Raw genomic sequence first — 18,745 nt, 5'->3', positions numbered from 1 at the left:
ACACGGGGGAGAGACGAGGAAAGAGATAGCAGAGCAGGACAATTAGAATGTGAGTTGTGAAAGTGAAATCACAGGACTATCTCCAGAAGAGAAAAATGGCTAGCGAGACCAGAGTCTTTAATCAACACTGGACAGACTTGTATAGGTGAATTCTTCCCATGGGCAGCTTAAAAACATGATGTCTCATATGGAGCAAACGTACCCACTCACATCTGAAATGAACCCAAGAGCCCAATATGATCAGAATCCTAACACATTAATTCGCTGTCCAACAATGATGTTAACAGAGAGGAATAGAGCTGAAACAAGTGGTTTAATAACCTCACATACTAATTTCTCTTTTTAGTAGATAAGAAAAAGATAATAGTGGCTTTTTCACTTCACCCTGAATGAACTGAATTTAAAGGCGCAGGCAAATTCAGGGCAATTCATTTTTCTAAAAAGCTTTCTGTTATGTCATTTATTCTTTAATCCAGCCATTATTTTACTTGAAATGAGAAGAACATTTATTTATGAATTATTTATAATCCATCCAGTTAAATTTGAAAACTGAGAATAATAATTGTTAAAATATAATTGATGTGTACCTTCTTTATTTGATTTGACAGTTGTTTACACACTACACAGAGACGTTACTACTATTAGACTTCTTGAATATACATATATATATATATATGGATATATATATATTCGTGCTGGGCAACGATTAAAATATTTAATCGCGATCGCATAGATTTTTTGCGATTAATCTCATTTTCATGGCAAAGTTCAATAATGAATTCAAAAGTAGTGTCTTGCACACTTTTATTTTAAAAGTACTGCTATATGAACAAAAGGGCAATAACATTTGGTTCACGAGATGCAGGCAGCATGTTTCATACTTAATGTGAATATAATTCATACTTTGTTGGCATCTTATTCTGAAAACCGGATGTTCGTCTGAAGAAACCGGATGTTGTCTCACGTTCATCTTTCCGTTAACGTCCTTCACTCGCTCCCGATCTGTGCCGTTTAAATGCGTTTACGGTGAATGTCAGCATATGGGTGCACTAAAGTGTAAGTGTCTGCTGAGTTGACCACGGAGATCTGAGTGTCTGCTGACTTTACCAGCGATGTCCAGTAGTCTCCAGGGAGAGCAGCAGCTGGTGCAGCTTCTCTCTTTATTTCTGCCCCCCCCTCGACCAGAAGCGGAAGTCGCCTTTTCTCGACGGCAACACACACACACACACACACACATACATACACAACTGACTATAGGATGTTTGCTGTCTTTTATCCCATTGCTCTTGTCATCCTCTTGTTGTTATGTCTATGTATTGTCTCTTGTCTTTCAATTTAAAAAAATAATACAAATAATAATACAAATAATAATAATACATTTTAAAAATGCGTTAACGCGCGATAAAATAATTGTCGGCGTTAATTAATGAATGCGTTAACGCGAAAATAACGCGTTAACTTGCCCAGCACTAATATATATAGATATAGATATCTCTATATCTATATCTATATATATAGATATATGGCACTAAATAGTGCAAGTTAGATATTATTGTAATGTCACGGGAGTTCACAGATAGGACCCAAAAGCAAGACCACAGGAGACAGAAGTGAATGTTCAACAGGTTTTATTTATAGACAGGTGGGTGCAGGTGTGGAGCCCGTGGTCCGACACCCGAGTGGCAGATCGACGGTGTGAGTCCCGTGGCTCGACACCGGAGGCCTGGCAGCTTGACGGCGATTGTAGTCCGTTTAACCCCAGGCGGGTAGAGCGACAGATCGACGGTGTGAGTCCCGTGGCTCGACACTGGAGGGCTGGTGAGTTGACGGCGTGAAGTCCCGTGGCTCGATACTGGAGTCGACAGAGTGTAATCCGTAGACCACAACGAGAGCAGAGCGGCGGAGCGCATCCACAAACACAAGGAGGGCAGAGCGGCGGAGTGTAATCCACAGACACAAGGAGGGCAGAGCGGCGGAGTGTAATCCACAGACACAAGGAGGGCAGAGGATGCCACGGGGTTTCAGCCGGTTAAAGACGGTACGACCTGACACTCCCAGACTGCAGGGCCAGAGCTTATATAGTGGCAGGATACTCATTAAGGGGCCCTGAGTCTGGTGTGTCAGGCTGCAGGAGGTGATCAGCTTGAGTGTCCTCAGCCGTGCACGATTAAGGGTGCGGCCATGGGAGGTGTCTGGAGGCAGAGGACAAACACAGAGCACATGGCACACAATAACAGACAGGGGAATGACAGAGCACATGAGGAGAGGAGATCAGGGGACACACACACCGGGTCAGACAGGGATCCTGGATCCTGACAGTACCCCCTCCTTAAGGAACGGATTCCAGACGTAACACAAGACACAACACAGGGCGGGTGGAGGGGGTCCGGAGGAGGGATGTCCCCACAGCTACAAGGCCGACTAGGGTGGGCGGCGGGGGTCCGGAGGAGGGGTGACAGGATCTGACCCGCCACGGGGCCGCCGAAGAGCGTCGGCCACCGGTGCTCCGGCGGACGGCCGGGAGGGCAGAAGGGCTCCGGACACGGGTGCTCCGGCGGACGGCCGGGCGGGCGGAAGGGCTCCGGACACGGGTGCTCCGGCGGACGGCCGGGCGGGCGGAAGGGCTCCGGACACGGGTGCTCCGGCGGACGGCCGGGCGGGCGGAAGGGCTCCGGACACGGGTGCTCCGGCGGACGGCCGGGCGGGCGGAAGGGCTCCGGACACGGGTGCTCCGGCGGACGGCCGGGCGGGCGGAAGGGCTCTGGAGAATAGGATGCTGGTGCCGCAGTGGCAGGTACTGGAGGTCTCTGCTGCTCCGCGACGGCAGCGGGCACTGGAGGTCGCTGCTGCTCAGACACGGCAGCGGGCACTGGAGGTCGCTGCTGCTCAGAGACGGCAGCGGGCACTGGAGGTCGCTGCCGCTCAGAGACGGCAACTGGAGGTCGTTGCGCCTCTGGGACGGCGGCCGGGTGTGGGAGAGGCTGCGGCACCGAGGCGGCGACAGGAACTGGAGCGGACTGCGGCGCTGAGGCGGCAGGAACTGGAGCGGGCTGCGGCGCTGAGGCGGCAGGAACTGAAGCGGGCTGCGGCGTAGAGGCGGCAGCGGCAGGAACTGGCGTAGAGGTGGCCGCGGCAGGAACTGGAGCTGGCGCTGCGGCGGGAACTGGGACTGCGGCGGCAGGAACTGGAGCTGCGGCGGCAGGAACTGGAGCTGCGGCGGCAGGAACTGGAGCTGCGCGGCAGGAACTGGAGCTGCGGCGGCAGGAACTGGCGCTGCGGCGGCAGGAACTGGAGCTGGCCCTGCGGCGGCAGGAACTGGAGCTGCGGCGGCAGGAACTGGAGCTGCGGCGCAGGAACTGGAGCTGCGGCGGCAGGAACTGGAGCTGGCCCTGCGGCGGCAGGAACTGGAGCTGCGGCGGCAGGAACTGGAGCTGCGGCGGCAGGAACTGGAGCTGCGGCGGCAGGAACTGGCCCTGCGGCGGCAGGAACTGGAGCTGCGGCGGCAGGAACTGGAGCTGGCCCTGCGGCGGCAGGAACTGGAGCTGCGGCGGCAGGAACTGGAGCTGCGGCGGCAGGAACTGGAGCTGGCCCTGCGGCGGCAGGAACTGGAGCTGGCCCTGCGGCGGCAGGAACTGGAGCTGGCCCTGCGGCGGCAGGACCAGAGAGCGGCTCTGGCTCCGCGGCCGCGAGGTCCGGGGATAGCTGCGGCTCCGAGACCACAGCTGGGACTGGAGGTCGCTGCTGCTCCGGGACGGCAGCGGCAGGACCTGGAGGTCGCTGCTGCTCCGGGACGACAGCGGCGGGAACTGGAGGTTGCTGCTGCTCCGGGATGACAGCGGCGGGAACTGGAGGTCGCTGCTGCTCCGGGATGACAGCGGCGGGAACTGGAGGTCGCTGCTGCTCCGGGACGGCAGCGGCGGGAACTGGCGGTCGCTGCTCTGGGACGGCAGCGGCGGGAGCTGGAGGTCGCTGCTGATCTGGGACGACAGCGGCGGGAACTGGAGGTTGCTGCTGCTCCGGAACGGCAGCGGCGGGAACTGGAGGTCGCTGCTGCACTGCGACTGCCGGGACTGGAGGTCGCCACGGTATGGAGACAGCGGCGGCCGGGACTGGAGGTCGCCGCGGTACGGAGACGGCGGCGGCCGGGACTGGCGAAAGCTGTGCCGCAGAGGCGGTAGGAACCGGAGCTAGCTGCGGCGAAGAGGTGACAGGAACAGGAGCCGGCTGCAATGCAGTCTGACTACGGGGAGCCGGAGTCGACCGGGCCACTGAGTGTTCCGCTACCCTTGCATGGCTCAGTCTCCGGCTGAGAAGGCGCTTGACCATATACTCAGAGTTCCCCAGAGGGTCAAAAACTCTCATCAGAGCAGTCACAAAGTCCACATACCCCACAGTATTAGGCTGGTCGCTGCTCACTGTGTACATGGCCCAGTCCAAAGCCCTTCCCCGCAGTAAGCAGACCACGTAAGACACCTTGGACCTGTCTGAGGCGAAAGTCAGGGGCTGTCGGTCAAACACCCGTTGGCATAGCAACAGGAAGCCCTGACACTTCCCCAGTGTTCCATCATAGGGACCTGGAGGTGGCACGGGGGACTCCCGAACCGGCGGGGCGAGGACTGGAGAGGGGAGTGCAGGTGATGGGTCCGGTGCTGGAGCCGGCTGAAGCTGGCCTGTCCGAACCAGTCCCTGCAAGATGCGGCCAACCCCAGAGACCTCACCTGCCATGGATTGCAGGGCTTGACGCATCTCCATGAGCATCTGCTGGGGTGCCTCCAGCTGCGTGCTATGTCCGGCCAGCGTAGCTGCTCCTGTGGTTGCTGGGTCCATTATGGTCAGGTCGTTCTGTCACGGGAGTTCACAGATAGGACCCAAAAGCAAGACCACAGGAGACAGAAGTGAATGTTCAACAGGTTTTATTTATAGACAGGTGGGTGCAGGTGTGGAGCCCGTGGTCCGACACCCGAGTGGCAGATCGACGGTGTGAGTCCCGTGGCTCGACACCGGAGGCCTGGCAGCTTGACGGCGATTGTAGTCCGTTTAACCCCAGGCGGGTAGAGCGACAGATCGACGGTGTGAGTCCCGTGGCTCGACACTGGAGGGCTGGTGAGTTGACGGCGTGAAGTCCCGTGGCTCGATACTGGAGTCGACAGAGTGTAATCCGTAGACCACAACGAGAGCAGAGCGGCGGAGCGCATCCACAAACACAAGGAGGGCAGAGCGGCGGAGTGTAATCCACAGACACAAGGAGGGCAGAGCGGCGGAGTGTAATCCACAGACACAAGGAGGGCAGAGGATGCCACGGGGTTTCAGCCGGTTAAAGACGGTACGACCTGACACTCCCAGACTGCAGGGCCAGAGCTTATATAGTGGCAGGATACTCATTAAGGGGCCCTGAGTCTGGTGTGTCAGGCTGCAGGAGGTGATCAGCTTGAGTGTCCTCAGCCGTGCACGATTAAGGGTGCGGCCATGGGAGGTGTCTGGAGGCAGAGGACAAACACAGAGCACATGGCACACAATAACAGACAGGGGAATGACAGAGCACATGAGGAGAGGAGATCAGGGGACACACACACCGGGTCAGACAGGGATCCTGGATCCTGACATGTAATGTTCCGGACCTTTGCACGAGGAGACTTTCTCAATCTGGACCTGATGGAAATGTACTTGAATACCCCTGGTATAGAAGGACACCCACACAGTTTGTTTTCATGCTAATTGGGCATGGTGAAATGCAAGTATGACACCGACTACATGAGATATGAATTTCCTTACATTGAGGACAAAAGAGGGCAAAAACCTCAGTGTGTTTTGTGCAGCGAGCTTCTGGCACAAGAAAGCATGAAGCCGTCAACACTGAAGCGGCATTTGTTGGATCAATCCGAAGAGGATGAACTGAAAACTATACCTCTGTCAAATGACACTATAAGTAGGCAAATTGAATACATGTCGGATGACATCAAACAACAGACCACAGCTCATGGTGGTCATTTTGCATTACAAATGGACGAATCTACAGACATAATAAACAAAGCAGTTTTACTCGTTTACGTGAAACGTGTGTGGGACGGGGACTTACAGGAACAAGTTCTCTGCACAAGAGAGCTCCCTACCAGTGGCGGCTGGTGGAACATTTTCTAGGGAGGGCCATCCTATCAATTTCAGCAAACATCCCAGTATTATTTAATGCAAACAAATTAAAGTATCAAACACGCATTACTACTTTGCAGTTAAATATTTAACATTCATTCCAACACAAAAAAAGCAGTAAATAACACTTTTATAATATAATATAACATGTTCATTTATTGAGATGCCCCTATGGACCTTGTTATAGGAGGTAAAGATCAGGAGAAGTAAACATGAAGTGTAATTATGAATACTGATGTTAAATTAAGCTATGATGAGTTTTTACTGTTAATTTAACATCTCTATTACATGTTGATGCCTCCATGACCAAGTTAAGCAGATGAGACTGAGGACAGCTATGTAGAAGAAAATATGTTCACTTTGTCTGATATGAAGCTTGACAGAGTTCTTATGTGAGTCCTGGTGTTCTCATGTTTCCTTACCTCCTCATCCCTCACTCCCTACCCTGGTGTTCTCATGTTTCCTTACCTCCTCATCCCTCACTCCCGTAACTGTCCGTGCTGGATCTGTCCCCGTTGTTTTAAAAAGCTAACTAAGTTATTAGCATGACGTCATCTTGCTAGCCAAACCTGTCTGGTGTACAGTAGAGAAAATTCGCATGTACTGCTTCCCTTTCCCGCGAGTCTGCTGTCTGATTGTGAGGTCAGGCTGATCTGGGATCACCTCTTTGGCTGCAGAATCTCCGCCAAAGTTCTCCTCTCAAACGAGAGGCGAGAGCTCGCGCTCGCCTGTAGCGACTTCTCCTGACGAGAACGTGCAGCTAGGGGGGCTATATCTTTAGTCAGCAATTGGCTAAACTGCTTCATAGACCCGCCTCTTTTGGGCAAAAACGATTTTGCCCCTCTAGCTGCGCGCTCTCAGACGTGTCGTGCACACAGACAGAGAGCACGAGCAGACGAGCACACAGGTGGAGAGGACGAGCAGGAAAAGCATATATTTTGCGCAGATATCATATTTTACACACATTACTGGGTACATTCCATAGTTCAAAAACACAAATATTGACAATTTGTATCATTTATGATTATTATAATTTTTTTTTTCTTTTTTTTTTCTTTGTGTGGCTGAAGGTGGGGCCATGCCCCATTGCCCTCTATTGACCGGCCACCACTGCTCCCTACACTACGACTGCAGAGGACATTTTCAGCTCAGGTTCAAACTGCACCATCTTAAATACATTTGAGAAGTTGAACATTTGGGTCGCGGCTTGTCATTAAGGGGTGATGGTGGGTCCCGCAGCCAGACCAGTTGAGAACCACTGATATAGAAGATGAACAGCGGGGTCAAAAAGAGCACTTCATTTGAAGAAATTATAATAATGTATCACTTAGCATTAATGATGAAAAATAGAGACAGACTGTCGTAAACTCTTATCGGATTGCATTTTTAGCGCCTGGTTTAACTAAAAGATGAAGAAGAAGCAGCACTGGATTTCATTTGGCCAACACCTGAGACTCTGTTGTTCCTCCAGGCCTCCTCCTCTGAGGAGATGGGTCGCTGGTTGGGGATTTTATTGGCTGAGACCGGCTCCACCACCGACCCTGCCACTCTGCACTACGACTACATCGACGTGGAGACCACCGCCAATGTCATCCAGCTGGCCAAGCAGTCCTTCTGGTGAGGGACACACACATATCTAGTGATGAAAACACCAACCTGACAAGTACTTTTTGTAATCAGATGGTAAACCTTTTCTTTTTTTTACATTGAGTCATTTTCATTGTGAATGTTGCAGTTGTGTAAAATTTGATGTTGGCGCTGTATATTCAGCCCTTACTGCTGTTGTTGATCCATCTACAGTGTATTTTACAGACCAGTGTGTGAGTACTGAGACATGTGTCAGATTATAGAAGGTGGATTCTTTTGAATGAATCTTGATGTCTTCTCATCACAGTTTCACCAGTAAGCGTGCTGTCTCTCCTAATCCGTACCTGGACAACCTCGTCAATGGCTATGCCTGCCCCACTGGAGTGGCTCTGCACTATGACGATGTCCCCATTAATGGAACGGTAAGAACACAGCTGCTCTGAGGCGATGCACATACAAAACGGAAGATGAAGCAAGACATAGCAACAATAGTGGAAAAAATGACTGTGTAGCAATAAATGTGCTACATTAAGCAACATTAACATAAATATGTTATTGTGGGATTAACTGGCATATGTCTGTATAAGTAGTTACCATAGTTAGGATGATTGGTAGCCTCTATTTTACTGTGGTATTTTTATTTATCTTGACCAGTTTTTGGTATTTATCTTGACCAGTGTGAATCTTAATGTGACAGCAATGTCACATCATTAATGAAACCATTATGTGTTGACATATTTACGTTAAGATTATGTACAGGTTAGTTCCAGGTGGTGGAAGTGGTTTGATGACATAAAGGAAAAAGAGCAGAGGTGCTACATCACGCAACAAATGCCACAGTCTTCTTCTATGTAGACGAGTCCCCGTCAGGAGCTGATGGAGCTCAGCTCACAGTGACAGTGACAGTGCATTTTCGCTTCACAGTAATTAATCAGAGCAGCATGTCGCCACGTTGTGAAAACAGAAAGAGGTTTTACGTGTTGGGGAAAAGTAGAGTTAAAAGGCAGAGACAGTCATAGACGCAGCTGCCAGTCTAACCATCCTTCAGTTTGATATCACCTGAAAAGTTCAGATTAAAGCAAAGTTAGCACGACCCCTAGAGTCATACTGGCCACATTTAAGGGAAATAATCCAGTTTGAAATATGCAGGAATATTCCTCTGTGGTCCACTACTAGTATGATTTATTACACGTTATATGACACCTTTAGTCTATATTGCAATGACACTTATTATGGCAAAGTAGGTTAACTAACTTTATCATCTTTCTCTCCTATTATGTAATATATCTCTCTCCTCTCTTCTCCTCTCCTCTCCTCCCTTTCTGTTTCCGGTGAGCGTGAGTGTGTGACGGTGGATGTGCGATGGTGGATGTGCGAGTGGCGCTGAGTTTGAATTATTTTCTGTCCCTGATCTCCGGGTCTTCAACTGTGTTTCAACATCTGTTTATGTGCATGTTCAGGTAAGTCTCTTTAACTGTTTTACTGGTTTGTATGTTGAGTGATCGGTGCTTTTGTCGAGGTGTTTTCGGGAGGAATGGCGTCCTCCGAGACGCCACCTCTGTCTCTCCGGCAGGGAGTGAGGATAGTCCCACCGGATAATAGCGTCACTGTAGAGGAGGTTTTGTTGGCTGCCGGTGAGCAGGTAGGACACGATAAACTCTCCTTTGCATCGAGAATGAACAAAGCAGTGGTTGTGTTCCTGAAAGAAGAGCCTCGTGTCTACCAGCTGATTGAGAGCGTTCATCAGGGACACATTTATGCAGGTGTCCTGACAGAGGTCTGCTCCTTCCACGCGGATCACCGTGTCCGGTGTTCCGCCGTTTATCCTGAACGAGTCGTTAGACAATGAACTCCGGAGGTTTCGGAAATTTGCTAGTGGATCAAAAACAGTGAGTTTGGGATGCAAAGATCCTAAACTGAAGCACATAAAGTCCCTAAGGCGGCAGGTGTGGACTAACCGATTCAAACACTGGAGGTGTCCTTCAGAGTGAAGCACTGAAATTAAAGCTCTGTAAACCTGTGGCGAGGAAATTCAAGCAGTGAAGCTATGGAAGATCTTCAGGCGTGCTTAGACTGTACAGACTGGGATGTTTTAAGGACTGCTACCAACAGTCTGGATGAGGCTGTGACGTCATACATCAGCTTCTGTGAGGACAGCTGTGTTCCAACAAGCACCAGGGTGAGTTATAACAACGAAAAACCCTGGTTTACAGCAGAACTCAGACAGCTAAGGCTGCACAAGGAACAGACATTTAGGAGTGGGGACAGGGACTTGTATAAAGAGGCAAAATACAGGTTAAGCAAGGCGGTGAGAGATGCTAAACGACTGTACTCTGAGAAACTGCAACACCAGCTCTCAGCAAGTGACTCCTGTCTGGAGAGGTCTCAGACAGATCACCAACTACATGCCAAAAGCCCCCCACTCCATGAACGACCAATGCCTGGCAGACAAGCTGAATGAGTTCTACTGTAGATTTGAAAGACAATGGGACAGTCCTGACTCCATCCCCCACAGCTCCATCAACCAGCCCCAGACCACCAGCCCCCCCTCCCTCAGCTCAGCCTCTGTACCACCCAGACTGCAGCGCATCATTCGCTCTGCTGAGAGGGCAATCTGCAATCCCTCCAGGACAGGAAAGATTGTAGCTGACCCCTCTCACCCTGGACATGAACTGTTTGTGCCCCTTCCATCTGGCAGGAGGCTGAGGTCCGTCAGGACCAAGACCTCACGCCACATGAACAGTTTCTTCCCGTCGGCAGTCGGGCTCATTAATAAAGCTCGGGACCCCCACTGACTCTGTCATCCCCAGGACAATTTCCTACTGGTCACTCCCCTGCACATCCCTGTTTCTTTATTTAAAGACACTCAATACTTTTAAGTTAACATCATCTTCATCATACTTGTTGATAATACTGTTATCTGTTTGTTGTGCACTTTATTTTATATTCTATTGTACATTTTAATATGTTTCTATTTCTTAATGTTTAATGTTATTGTTTGACAAATTCCTTGTATGTGCAACATACATTGGCACTAAACGGTTCTGATTCTGATTCTGACTCAGCGGTCTCTCACTGCCGGGGTCCTCCTGTTTTGATCGTCTTCCTATTGTATCTGCTTATGCAGATGATGTATGTGTTTTTGTCTCTAGTCAGAAGGACGTTCAATGTTTGCAGGATACCTTGTCATTTTATGAAAAGGCATCATCTGCACAGGTGAACTGGGCTAAGAGTGAAGCCTTGTTGGTGGGACAGTGGAGGGACCAGGCAGCGCCTAGTCTGCCTGGTGTCCACCAGTGGGGCAAAGAAGGACTGATAGTCCTGGGAGGTTTTTTGGGCACCGAGGGCTTTCAAGCAAAGAACTGGGAGGGAGTGAAGGAGAAAGTGTGCACTCGGATTTCTAAATGGAAATGGTTGCTACCCCAGTTGTCGTATAGGGGAAGAGTTCTGGTTGCCAATAACTTAGTTGCATCGACTCTGTGGCACAGACTCATCGCTCTGACAACACCGAGAGGCCTGATTGAGGACATCCAGAGATCCATCGTAGACTTTTTCTGGTCTGGCAAGCACTGGGTCCGGGCAACAGCTCTGTACCTGCCTGTTGATGAAGGGGGACACGGACTGATTGACATCCAGTCCAAAATTGCCTCTTTTCGACTCCGGACAGCTCAAGGACTGCTCTATGACTGTGGCCCAAGCTGGCTCGACACAGCTTGACTGCTGCTGAGGATAGCTGGGTGGTTGGGCTATGACAAGCAGCTGTTCCTCCTGGACTGTTCCAAGCTGGGCCATCTGATGAGGATGACGGCGACATCGATGGGACGCCCTGAAAGACAACAGCAGCAACACCTCAGTCCGGCTGATCAACAGAGTGGAGGAAGTTTGTCCATACCCCAGAGAGAGTTTGCGGCAAACCGAACTCTGTGTGACCAGTGATATGACGGCTTTGAGTACTGCTTCCCCTCTCTGTCCATCACCCCCTCTGTGGGGGAGTGGCAGGAAGGAGGAAGTCAGCTGCTCACCTTCACAACCCCGCACCTGGAAAAGTTCCAGGACGTGGGCAAAAAAGCCGTCTGCCACACCTGCGTCAAGGTTGTCAACTTGCGCTCTTTGGCAGGGATGAAGGAGTCGAGGTGGACTGAGTTCTTTGGTCCAGATATTTCCCCGAAAGGCAGCTGGCGGTTGAAAAGCGGACAGCAGACCTCCAGTGGAGGGTTGTACACTGGGCAATAGCTACAAACAGGTACAGAGCGCACCTTGATCCGGAGCTAGGCGAGGAGTGTTTATTCTGTTCCCAGAGTGAACACTGAACTGTTTGTTCAGTGTCCTTGGCTGTCAGCACTGTTTGAACTTTTAAAAAGGTGGTTCCAGGGTCTTGGGGATGTTTTTATGCTGGTTTTGTTTGTCTTTGGTCCCAAATACTCTGTTAAGAGAAAAACAGTTCACACATTGGTGAACTTTTTGTCCAGTAACACGCAGGAACTGGGCTCAGAGTACCGGCAGTGTGGAGCTGGTACCGGTTCTGAAGGGACTGCTAAAGGCCAGACTAAGGGTGGAACACACTTACCGGTTCTGAAGGGACTGCTAAAGGCCAGACTAAGGGTGGAACACACTTATTACAAAATGATGGACAATGTGACGGCCTTCAGACGCATTTGGGCTGTTGGGGCGGTTTTATGCTCTGTTGGAGAGGAGGGAGAGCTGATTGTTCATCAAGTTTCAAATGTTTGGATGAGTTGATTTATTAATTTTTTTGAATTGATGACATGACATTGATCTGGTGTCTCCTGGATCAATAAAAGGAATTTAAAAACCAAAAAACCTCTCTTCTCCTCTCCCCTCCCCTCCTCTCTCCTCTCTGCTTGCTTGCATGCATGCTTTAACCCAAGGACCCGGAGGTGCAGTACTGCAGTCCCAACACAAGGGGGTGCCAACTGAAAGAGGAGGTGCTCTATGAGAATGCTGACCTCTATGAGAATATGCCCTCGTCCAAGCTGGCCACTCGATATCCTCCCAAGCCTTCCTCTTCTTCTACTTCCTCTTCCTCCACCTCTACCAGTCACTACAAAACCCCTGTTTCTAAATTCTCCTCTAAGTTCCTGGCTGCTGATACTAAAACTAAAGCTACTGCTCAGGTGACTAACACTCTGCTCCTTAATCACTGTTTTCCTGTTCTACTCTTGACATTCAAACTTTTTTCATAATAATTTATCAGTCTATAACTCTTTGTCCAGTGTTTTTCCTTTGTCAACATCTAATGTATAATTTAAAGTTAACGATCAGATAGCCTTTGTTACGTGATACGGGGGGTGACCCCTCACGATTTTTAATTATTTTATTTGAGAATAAAAAAAATTGAAAATGAATTAATTAATTCTTCTTTTTTTATTTTTATTACTTTTATTTGATTAAGTATCAGTGTGGGTGTGCATTACAAGGAATGCAATCAGTGGTGTGCCGTGCTGGATGGTTTTCAGACTTACCTCAGGGACAGAAGGTGATCCGATGAGGTGTGACCTCTTCCTGGGCTGGCTTCTCAAGACAATATGAAGAAACCGACTCGGTCGAAGAAACTAATTCGTTACTTATTTATTTGTGTTCAAATCAAATTATAATCTCTTGGTCCAAAATACAGAGAAACAAATGTGAACTGAAAAATCACCTAAGTGTTCAACACCCCTTCATAGCAGTTTACAGACAGAGTCCAATTGTACGGAAAAAAGTTTAACCATTAACTAACGCAGCTAACGGGTCTCCCCCACACAACCCCTAAAAATCAGCAAAGTATTCTTCAAAACTCTGACTCTCAAAAGCCGGAGATCTGCAAAAAGTTAGAGAAGGAACAGGGTTCCTTCTCTAACGTTCCTTCTCTAACGGCGTTCAGCCTTAGGCTGAACGCCGTTCAGAATGCAAATTTCAGCGAACCTATGGGTCACGCCCTGCTAGCGTGTGTGTGTGTGTATGTGACAACAGAACAACACCTGGGTCAAGTACCCCCTCCCTACGTTCATGCTGACCCTGTGGCCAGAAATGTCATCATAACTCATGAGTCCAGAGACATAGTGACGCCTGGCTGGGCCTGAGGCTGAACGCCATCAGAGTGCAAATTTCAGCGACCCTTGGCCGATGTCCCCTGAGTGAACCTATGGGTCATGCCCTGCTAGCGTGTGTGTGTGTGTATGTGACAACAGAACAACACCTGGGGCAAGTACCCCCTCCCTACGTTCATGCTGACCCTGTGGCCAGAAATGTCATCATAACTCATGAGTCCAGAGACATAGTGATGCCTGGCCGAGCCTGAGGCAGAACGCCATCAGAGTGCAACCCTCAGCGACCCTTGGCCGATGTCCCCTGAGTGAACCTATGGGTCACGCCCTGCTAGCGTGTGTGTGTGTGTGTGTGTGACAACAGAAACATGTCTGTGCGACAGGTGCAATCTTATAAGAGACTCAGAGTCATATGCCTCTCTGTTTTAACTCCTGATAACCAGGGCTTTGCCGTGTAGAGGCATCACGATTTCGCAAAACTTCCACTGTGTTCAACACCTTATTCTTGTGTTACTCATGTGAAAATAACTACCACACACTTGACCTCGTTTTTTTTAGTCTTCTAAGCAAGAAGATTTCTTTGTATGACCTTTTCTGTATGCTTTTATTCTGTAGGAAGCACTGAAATATTAGGACTTGACTTGACATTACATCGCAAATATGACCAGAAGTCAAGGTCACTGTCACTGCTACAACTATGAAAATAGAACAGAGAACATATGGTCAGATATGTTGTAACCCATGGCTCTCGGCCTGATGGGGAATGAGCATCTGGGGAAAGGGGCTTTATTTCTGGGGTTCTGGTGTGGTGCAGTGGATATCCAGGCCAAGACTTCCTTCACCATGCACTGCTCATTACTTTCCGATTAGCAGCTTGAGATGTGAGACTGGAGTTGGAATCAGGGACAACGTGTAGAACTGGATTGTTTCACAAGTAGCAAGTTTACAATCAGATTTTAAACCAATAAAAAGTGTGTCTCCCAGGGAATTGTTAGACTCAGCACAAATTCTGTGTTTTGTTATCTGCTACTTTCTGAAGAGCCCCAACACAGCACTTCATTTTGTTTTACTTTATCTCGATATACCTCTCTCACTGTGTGTTGGTGAAGTTTGGCTCCATTCAAAGCTGCATTCAGCTGCTTGAAAAGGCGACTGATAAACACAAACCTCTCTTTATACACAGACAAGAACAGCAGCATATAGCTGATGGGTCTATCACAGACCTGGCATTGTACGGCCCCCGGGTCATACCCGGCCCTTTGGTTGTCGCAGACCGGCCCGCGGGACGTCAATGGGGAATTAGGAATAAAATGTAAATAAGTGTACATCATGCACGGAATACAGCTGCATTGCTTTTATTTTGAAGGCGACTGTTGCTGTTTTTATATTTTATATCTCAAATTACGTACATTGGTACGTTCGTGGATGTGTGCGAGCAGGAGCGTCACTGCAATCCCAATAACGGCAGTGTCGGGAGCCGGAATTCTGCGGCGTAATTCATCCCCCGTCTCAGCCATGTCGTCAACCGGACTCGACCCGACGTGTTTCTTTCCGGCCTCCGAGTGTACGCCGGAGCTGGGCCAGGTCATTTGGGCTACCTGGGATGTGTTGGTGATGCAGAGCGGACACGGACATCTGAGGCTTTGTAGCTAAGCTGCTAAAGCAACATGCTCAGAAGATGTTGGTTCTCTTTGGATCTACCAACATATGCGAACAAACATTCTCTGTGAGGAAGTTTAACAATCCAGATCCAGATCCTCTCTCACTGACGATCACCTGTCAGCTGTCCTTCACATCTCACCTCACACATTCAACCTGACTTCAGAGCACTTGTTCAAGCCAAACACACACTAGATTTCTCGCAAAAACAGAAAGTGAGGCCACGCTCCTATAAATACCTACCCACTCTAAGCCTCGGCACACTCGAGTTTCTGCACTCGCAACCGGAACACAACGCACGTACGCCGCGCACCACGCACGTACACCACGGATGCCGCCAACCGCCATCGACAGGGTCCGGGCAGCCAAACCCGCGATCTCCACCTCGCCGACCAGCTGCATCCACCCGCCAGAATCTGACAATACGAAGAGTCGGACTCACGGCCGTCCTCCTGTTACTCACATCTCGGCGGCAGAGAGAGACCCGCTACCTCCTGACGTAGACAACGGAAACGTAAATCCAGCTCTCTCCTTCTTCGCTCGCTCCAGACCCAGCTCGGGATCGAGCCTCCGACGACTCTGGCTGCCCGGCACGCAGCGCTCAAGATGCAGAGACTTTCCCAAAGTCACGTCAGGCACCGGGTTGCCAGGTCTTCTTTCCTCCGTCCCCCTCCCCTATCCTGCTTTTCCTATGCAGATTCCTGGCACCGGGTTGCCAGGTCTTCTTGCCTCTGTCCCCCTCTCTAAGCCGTCCCCCCCTCTAAGCTGTCCCTTCACTGATCTCCTACACCACCTTTCTTCTGCCCATACCTAGGCACCGGGTTGCCAGGTCTTCTTGCCTCTGTCCCCCTCTCTAAGTCCTGGCACCGGGTTGCCAGGTTCCCTCTCCTCTGTCCCCCTCCCCTATCCCACTTTCCTACCACGCATACTCTTCCCACTAGGCAGATTCCTGGCACCAGGTTGCCAGGTCTTCTTGCCTCTGTCCCTCTCTCTAAGCCATCCCCCCCTCTAAGCTGTCCCTTCACTGATCTCCTACACCACCTTTCTTCTGCCCGTACCTAGGCACCGGGTTGCCAGGTCTTCTTGCCTCTGTCCCCCTCTCTAAGTCCTGGCACCGGGTTGCCAGGTTCCCTCTCCCCTGTCCCCCTCCCCTATCCCGCTTTTCCTACTATGCAGATTCCTGGCACCGGGTTGCCAGGTTCCCTCTCCTCTGTCCCCCTCCTATCCCGCTTTCCTACAACGCATACTCTTCCCACTAGGCAGATTCGTGGCACCGGGTTGCCAGGTCTTCTTGCCTCTGTCCCCCTCTCTAAGTCCTGGCACCGGGTTGCCAGGTTCCCTCTCCCTTGTCCCCCTCCCCTATCCCGCTTTTCCTACTACGCATACTCTTCCCACTAGGCAGATTCCTGGCACCGGGTTGCCAGGTCTCCTTGCCGCTGTCCCCCTCTCTAAGTCCTGGCACCGGGTTGCCAGGTTCCCTCTCCTCTGTCCCCCTCCCCTATCCCGCTTTTCCTACTATGCAGATTCCCGGCACCGGGTTGCCAGGTCTTCTTGCCTCTGTCCCCCTCTCTAAGCTGTCCCCCTCTCTCACCGCAACAACGCAACCACCGAACGCAGCAAGCAACAACGAACCGCAACAACGGAACGCAGGACGCCAGCGCCCCCCGGCCACCTACTTCCAGCAACCAGCAACTTGCCGGGGCACCGGGATGCCAGTGACCCCACCCCGCCCACTTCCAGCGATGGACCCACACAATTGGCCAACAACGATGCCGCTCCCTCTGCCGTCTTTTGGGGGGTTTCCACGATGGACGACATTGCCGTAGACCAGCCTCGGATCTTGCAAGCAGATGCCAAGTCGTTTCCCCTCATGCTATGAAATCGGCCCAATAGTAACCACAGCCATCACGTGGGGCAGCGGATGGGCCAGCAAGTCCATTCCTTAAACTCCTGACAACCAGCAGTCGGTTACCCAATCATCAAATGACGCTGCGACACCCGTCCGCCAAGGGCGCGTCCTCGATGCAGCTCACGTCTGGGCCACCGCAATGCCATGGCTTCTCGTTTCCCATTCCAGGAGTTCAGCCCTCCTGCAGACACCCGGCCAACATCGGTTCGGCCATATCCAACGGCGTCTTTAGACCCACAAATCCTCACTCGATCTTGCCGACCAGCGCACAGGCTTATTTTGGGGGTCTGCAAGGCCCGGGAGCCGCAGTGGATCCGCAGCTAAGCCTCTCCCAAACCGCACCAGGCCAAATCTCCATCAACCATTCCTCAACACTCCAAACAACTGACGAAGGCTCGCTCCGGCCGAGGTGGGGGCCTAAGCTAGTGAATTGGAGATAAAACTTAGCTGAATTTCAGGAGCAGGACCACACCTCAGCCACTCGCCCACTTCCGGCCACGCTCCTATAAATACCTACCCACTCTAAGCCTCTGCACACTCGCGTTTCCTGCACCCCACCCTCCCTCCCTCTTGTTAATGGTTATCTCCCCCCATAGTCATCATGCTCTTATCCCATGGAGATCGGGGGTCTGCAAGGCCCGGGAGCCGCAGTGGATCCGCAGCTAAGCCTCTCCCAAACCGCACCAGGCCAAATCTCCATCAACCATTCCTCAACACTCCAAACAACCGACGAAGGCTCGCTCCGGCCGAGGTGGGGGCCTAAGCTAGTGAAATGTATATTTGTTTGGATCATTATTCCTGCTGCAGATGTTTAAGGTGGAGCTCATTTTAACTCCTTTATACTCTGTTGTTCAGTTTGGGTAGTTAGGAAGGGTTTGAGAAATTATAATGTGCAAAGTAACTAGTAACTAAAGCTGCCAGACAAATGTAGTGGAGTAAAAAGTGCAATGTTTCCCTCTGAGATGTAGTGGAGTGGAAGTACAAAGTTGAATAAAATGGAAATACTCAAGTAAAGTACCTTGAATTTGTACTAAGTACAGTACTTAGGCTTAGTTACATTCCACCAGTTTTCATACTATTTAATCTTACCACTCACAGCTTATCAAAACCATACAATTTACTACTTCATAAAGAGGTGGAATAATATTGAGCAGGATTGAGTTCAGTCCATTGGTCTAGCCCTCCACAACAGTCCCTGTTTCTCATGTGGCCCCTTGGGAAAGATAATTGCCCACCACTGGTCTATAATGTTTAAAGGGACAGCTTATTCCATGGTCAGATTAGTGTTTGGGAGGCAACACAGAACCACAGACATCTTCAGGAGGCAAAGGAGAGAGGGGGAGGTTCCTCACTAAGTGCTCCAACTATTATGAAATAAGAGAAGAATTTCTTCACA

General features: G+C 50.5%; 1 protein-coding gene across 1 annotated transcript in view; it reads left to right on the top strand.

Annotated features, from left to right (window-relative positions):
* The window catches only part of afap1 (actin filament associated protein 1), a 95,383-nt gene that overhangs the window by 64,829 nt on the left and 11,809 nt on the right, over positions 1-18,745 (top strand). Inside the window, exons 11-14 of the mRNA XM_079295920.1 lie at positions 7,222-7,299; positions 7,619-7,764; positions 8,042-8,156; positions 12,624-12,869. Of these exons, the coding sequence (XP_079152046.1) occupies positions 7,222-7,299; positions 7,619-7,764; positions 8,042-8,156; positions 12,624-12,869 (585 nt within the window). The remainder of the gene's footprint in view (positions 1-7,221; positions 7,300-7,618; positions 7,765-8,041; positions 8,157-12,623; positions 12,870-18,745) is intronic.

Source organism: Melanostigma gelatinosum (assembly GCF_949748355.1).
Source record: "Melanostigma gelatinosum genome assembly, chromosome: 23".
Taxonomy (NCBI): domain Eukaryota; kingdom Metazoa; phylum Chordata; class Actinopteri; order Perciformes; family Zoarcidae; genus Melanostigma; species Melanostigma gelatinosum.
This window is presented reverse-complemented; position numbering and strand designations above follow the sequence as displayed.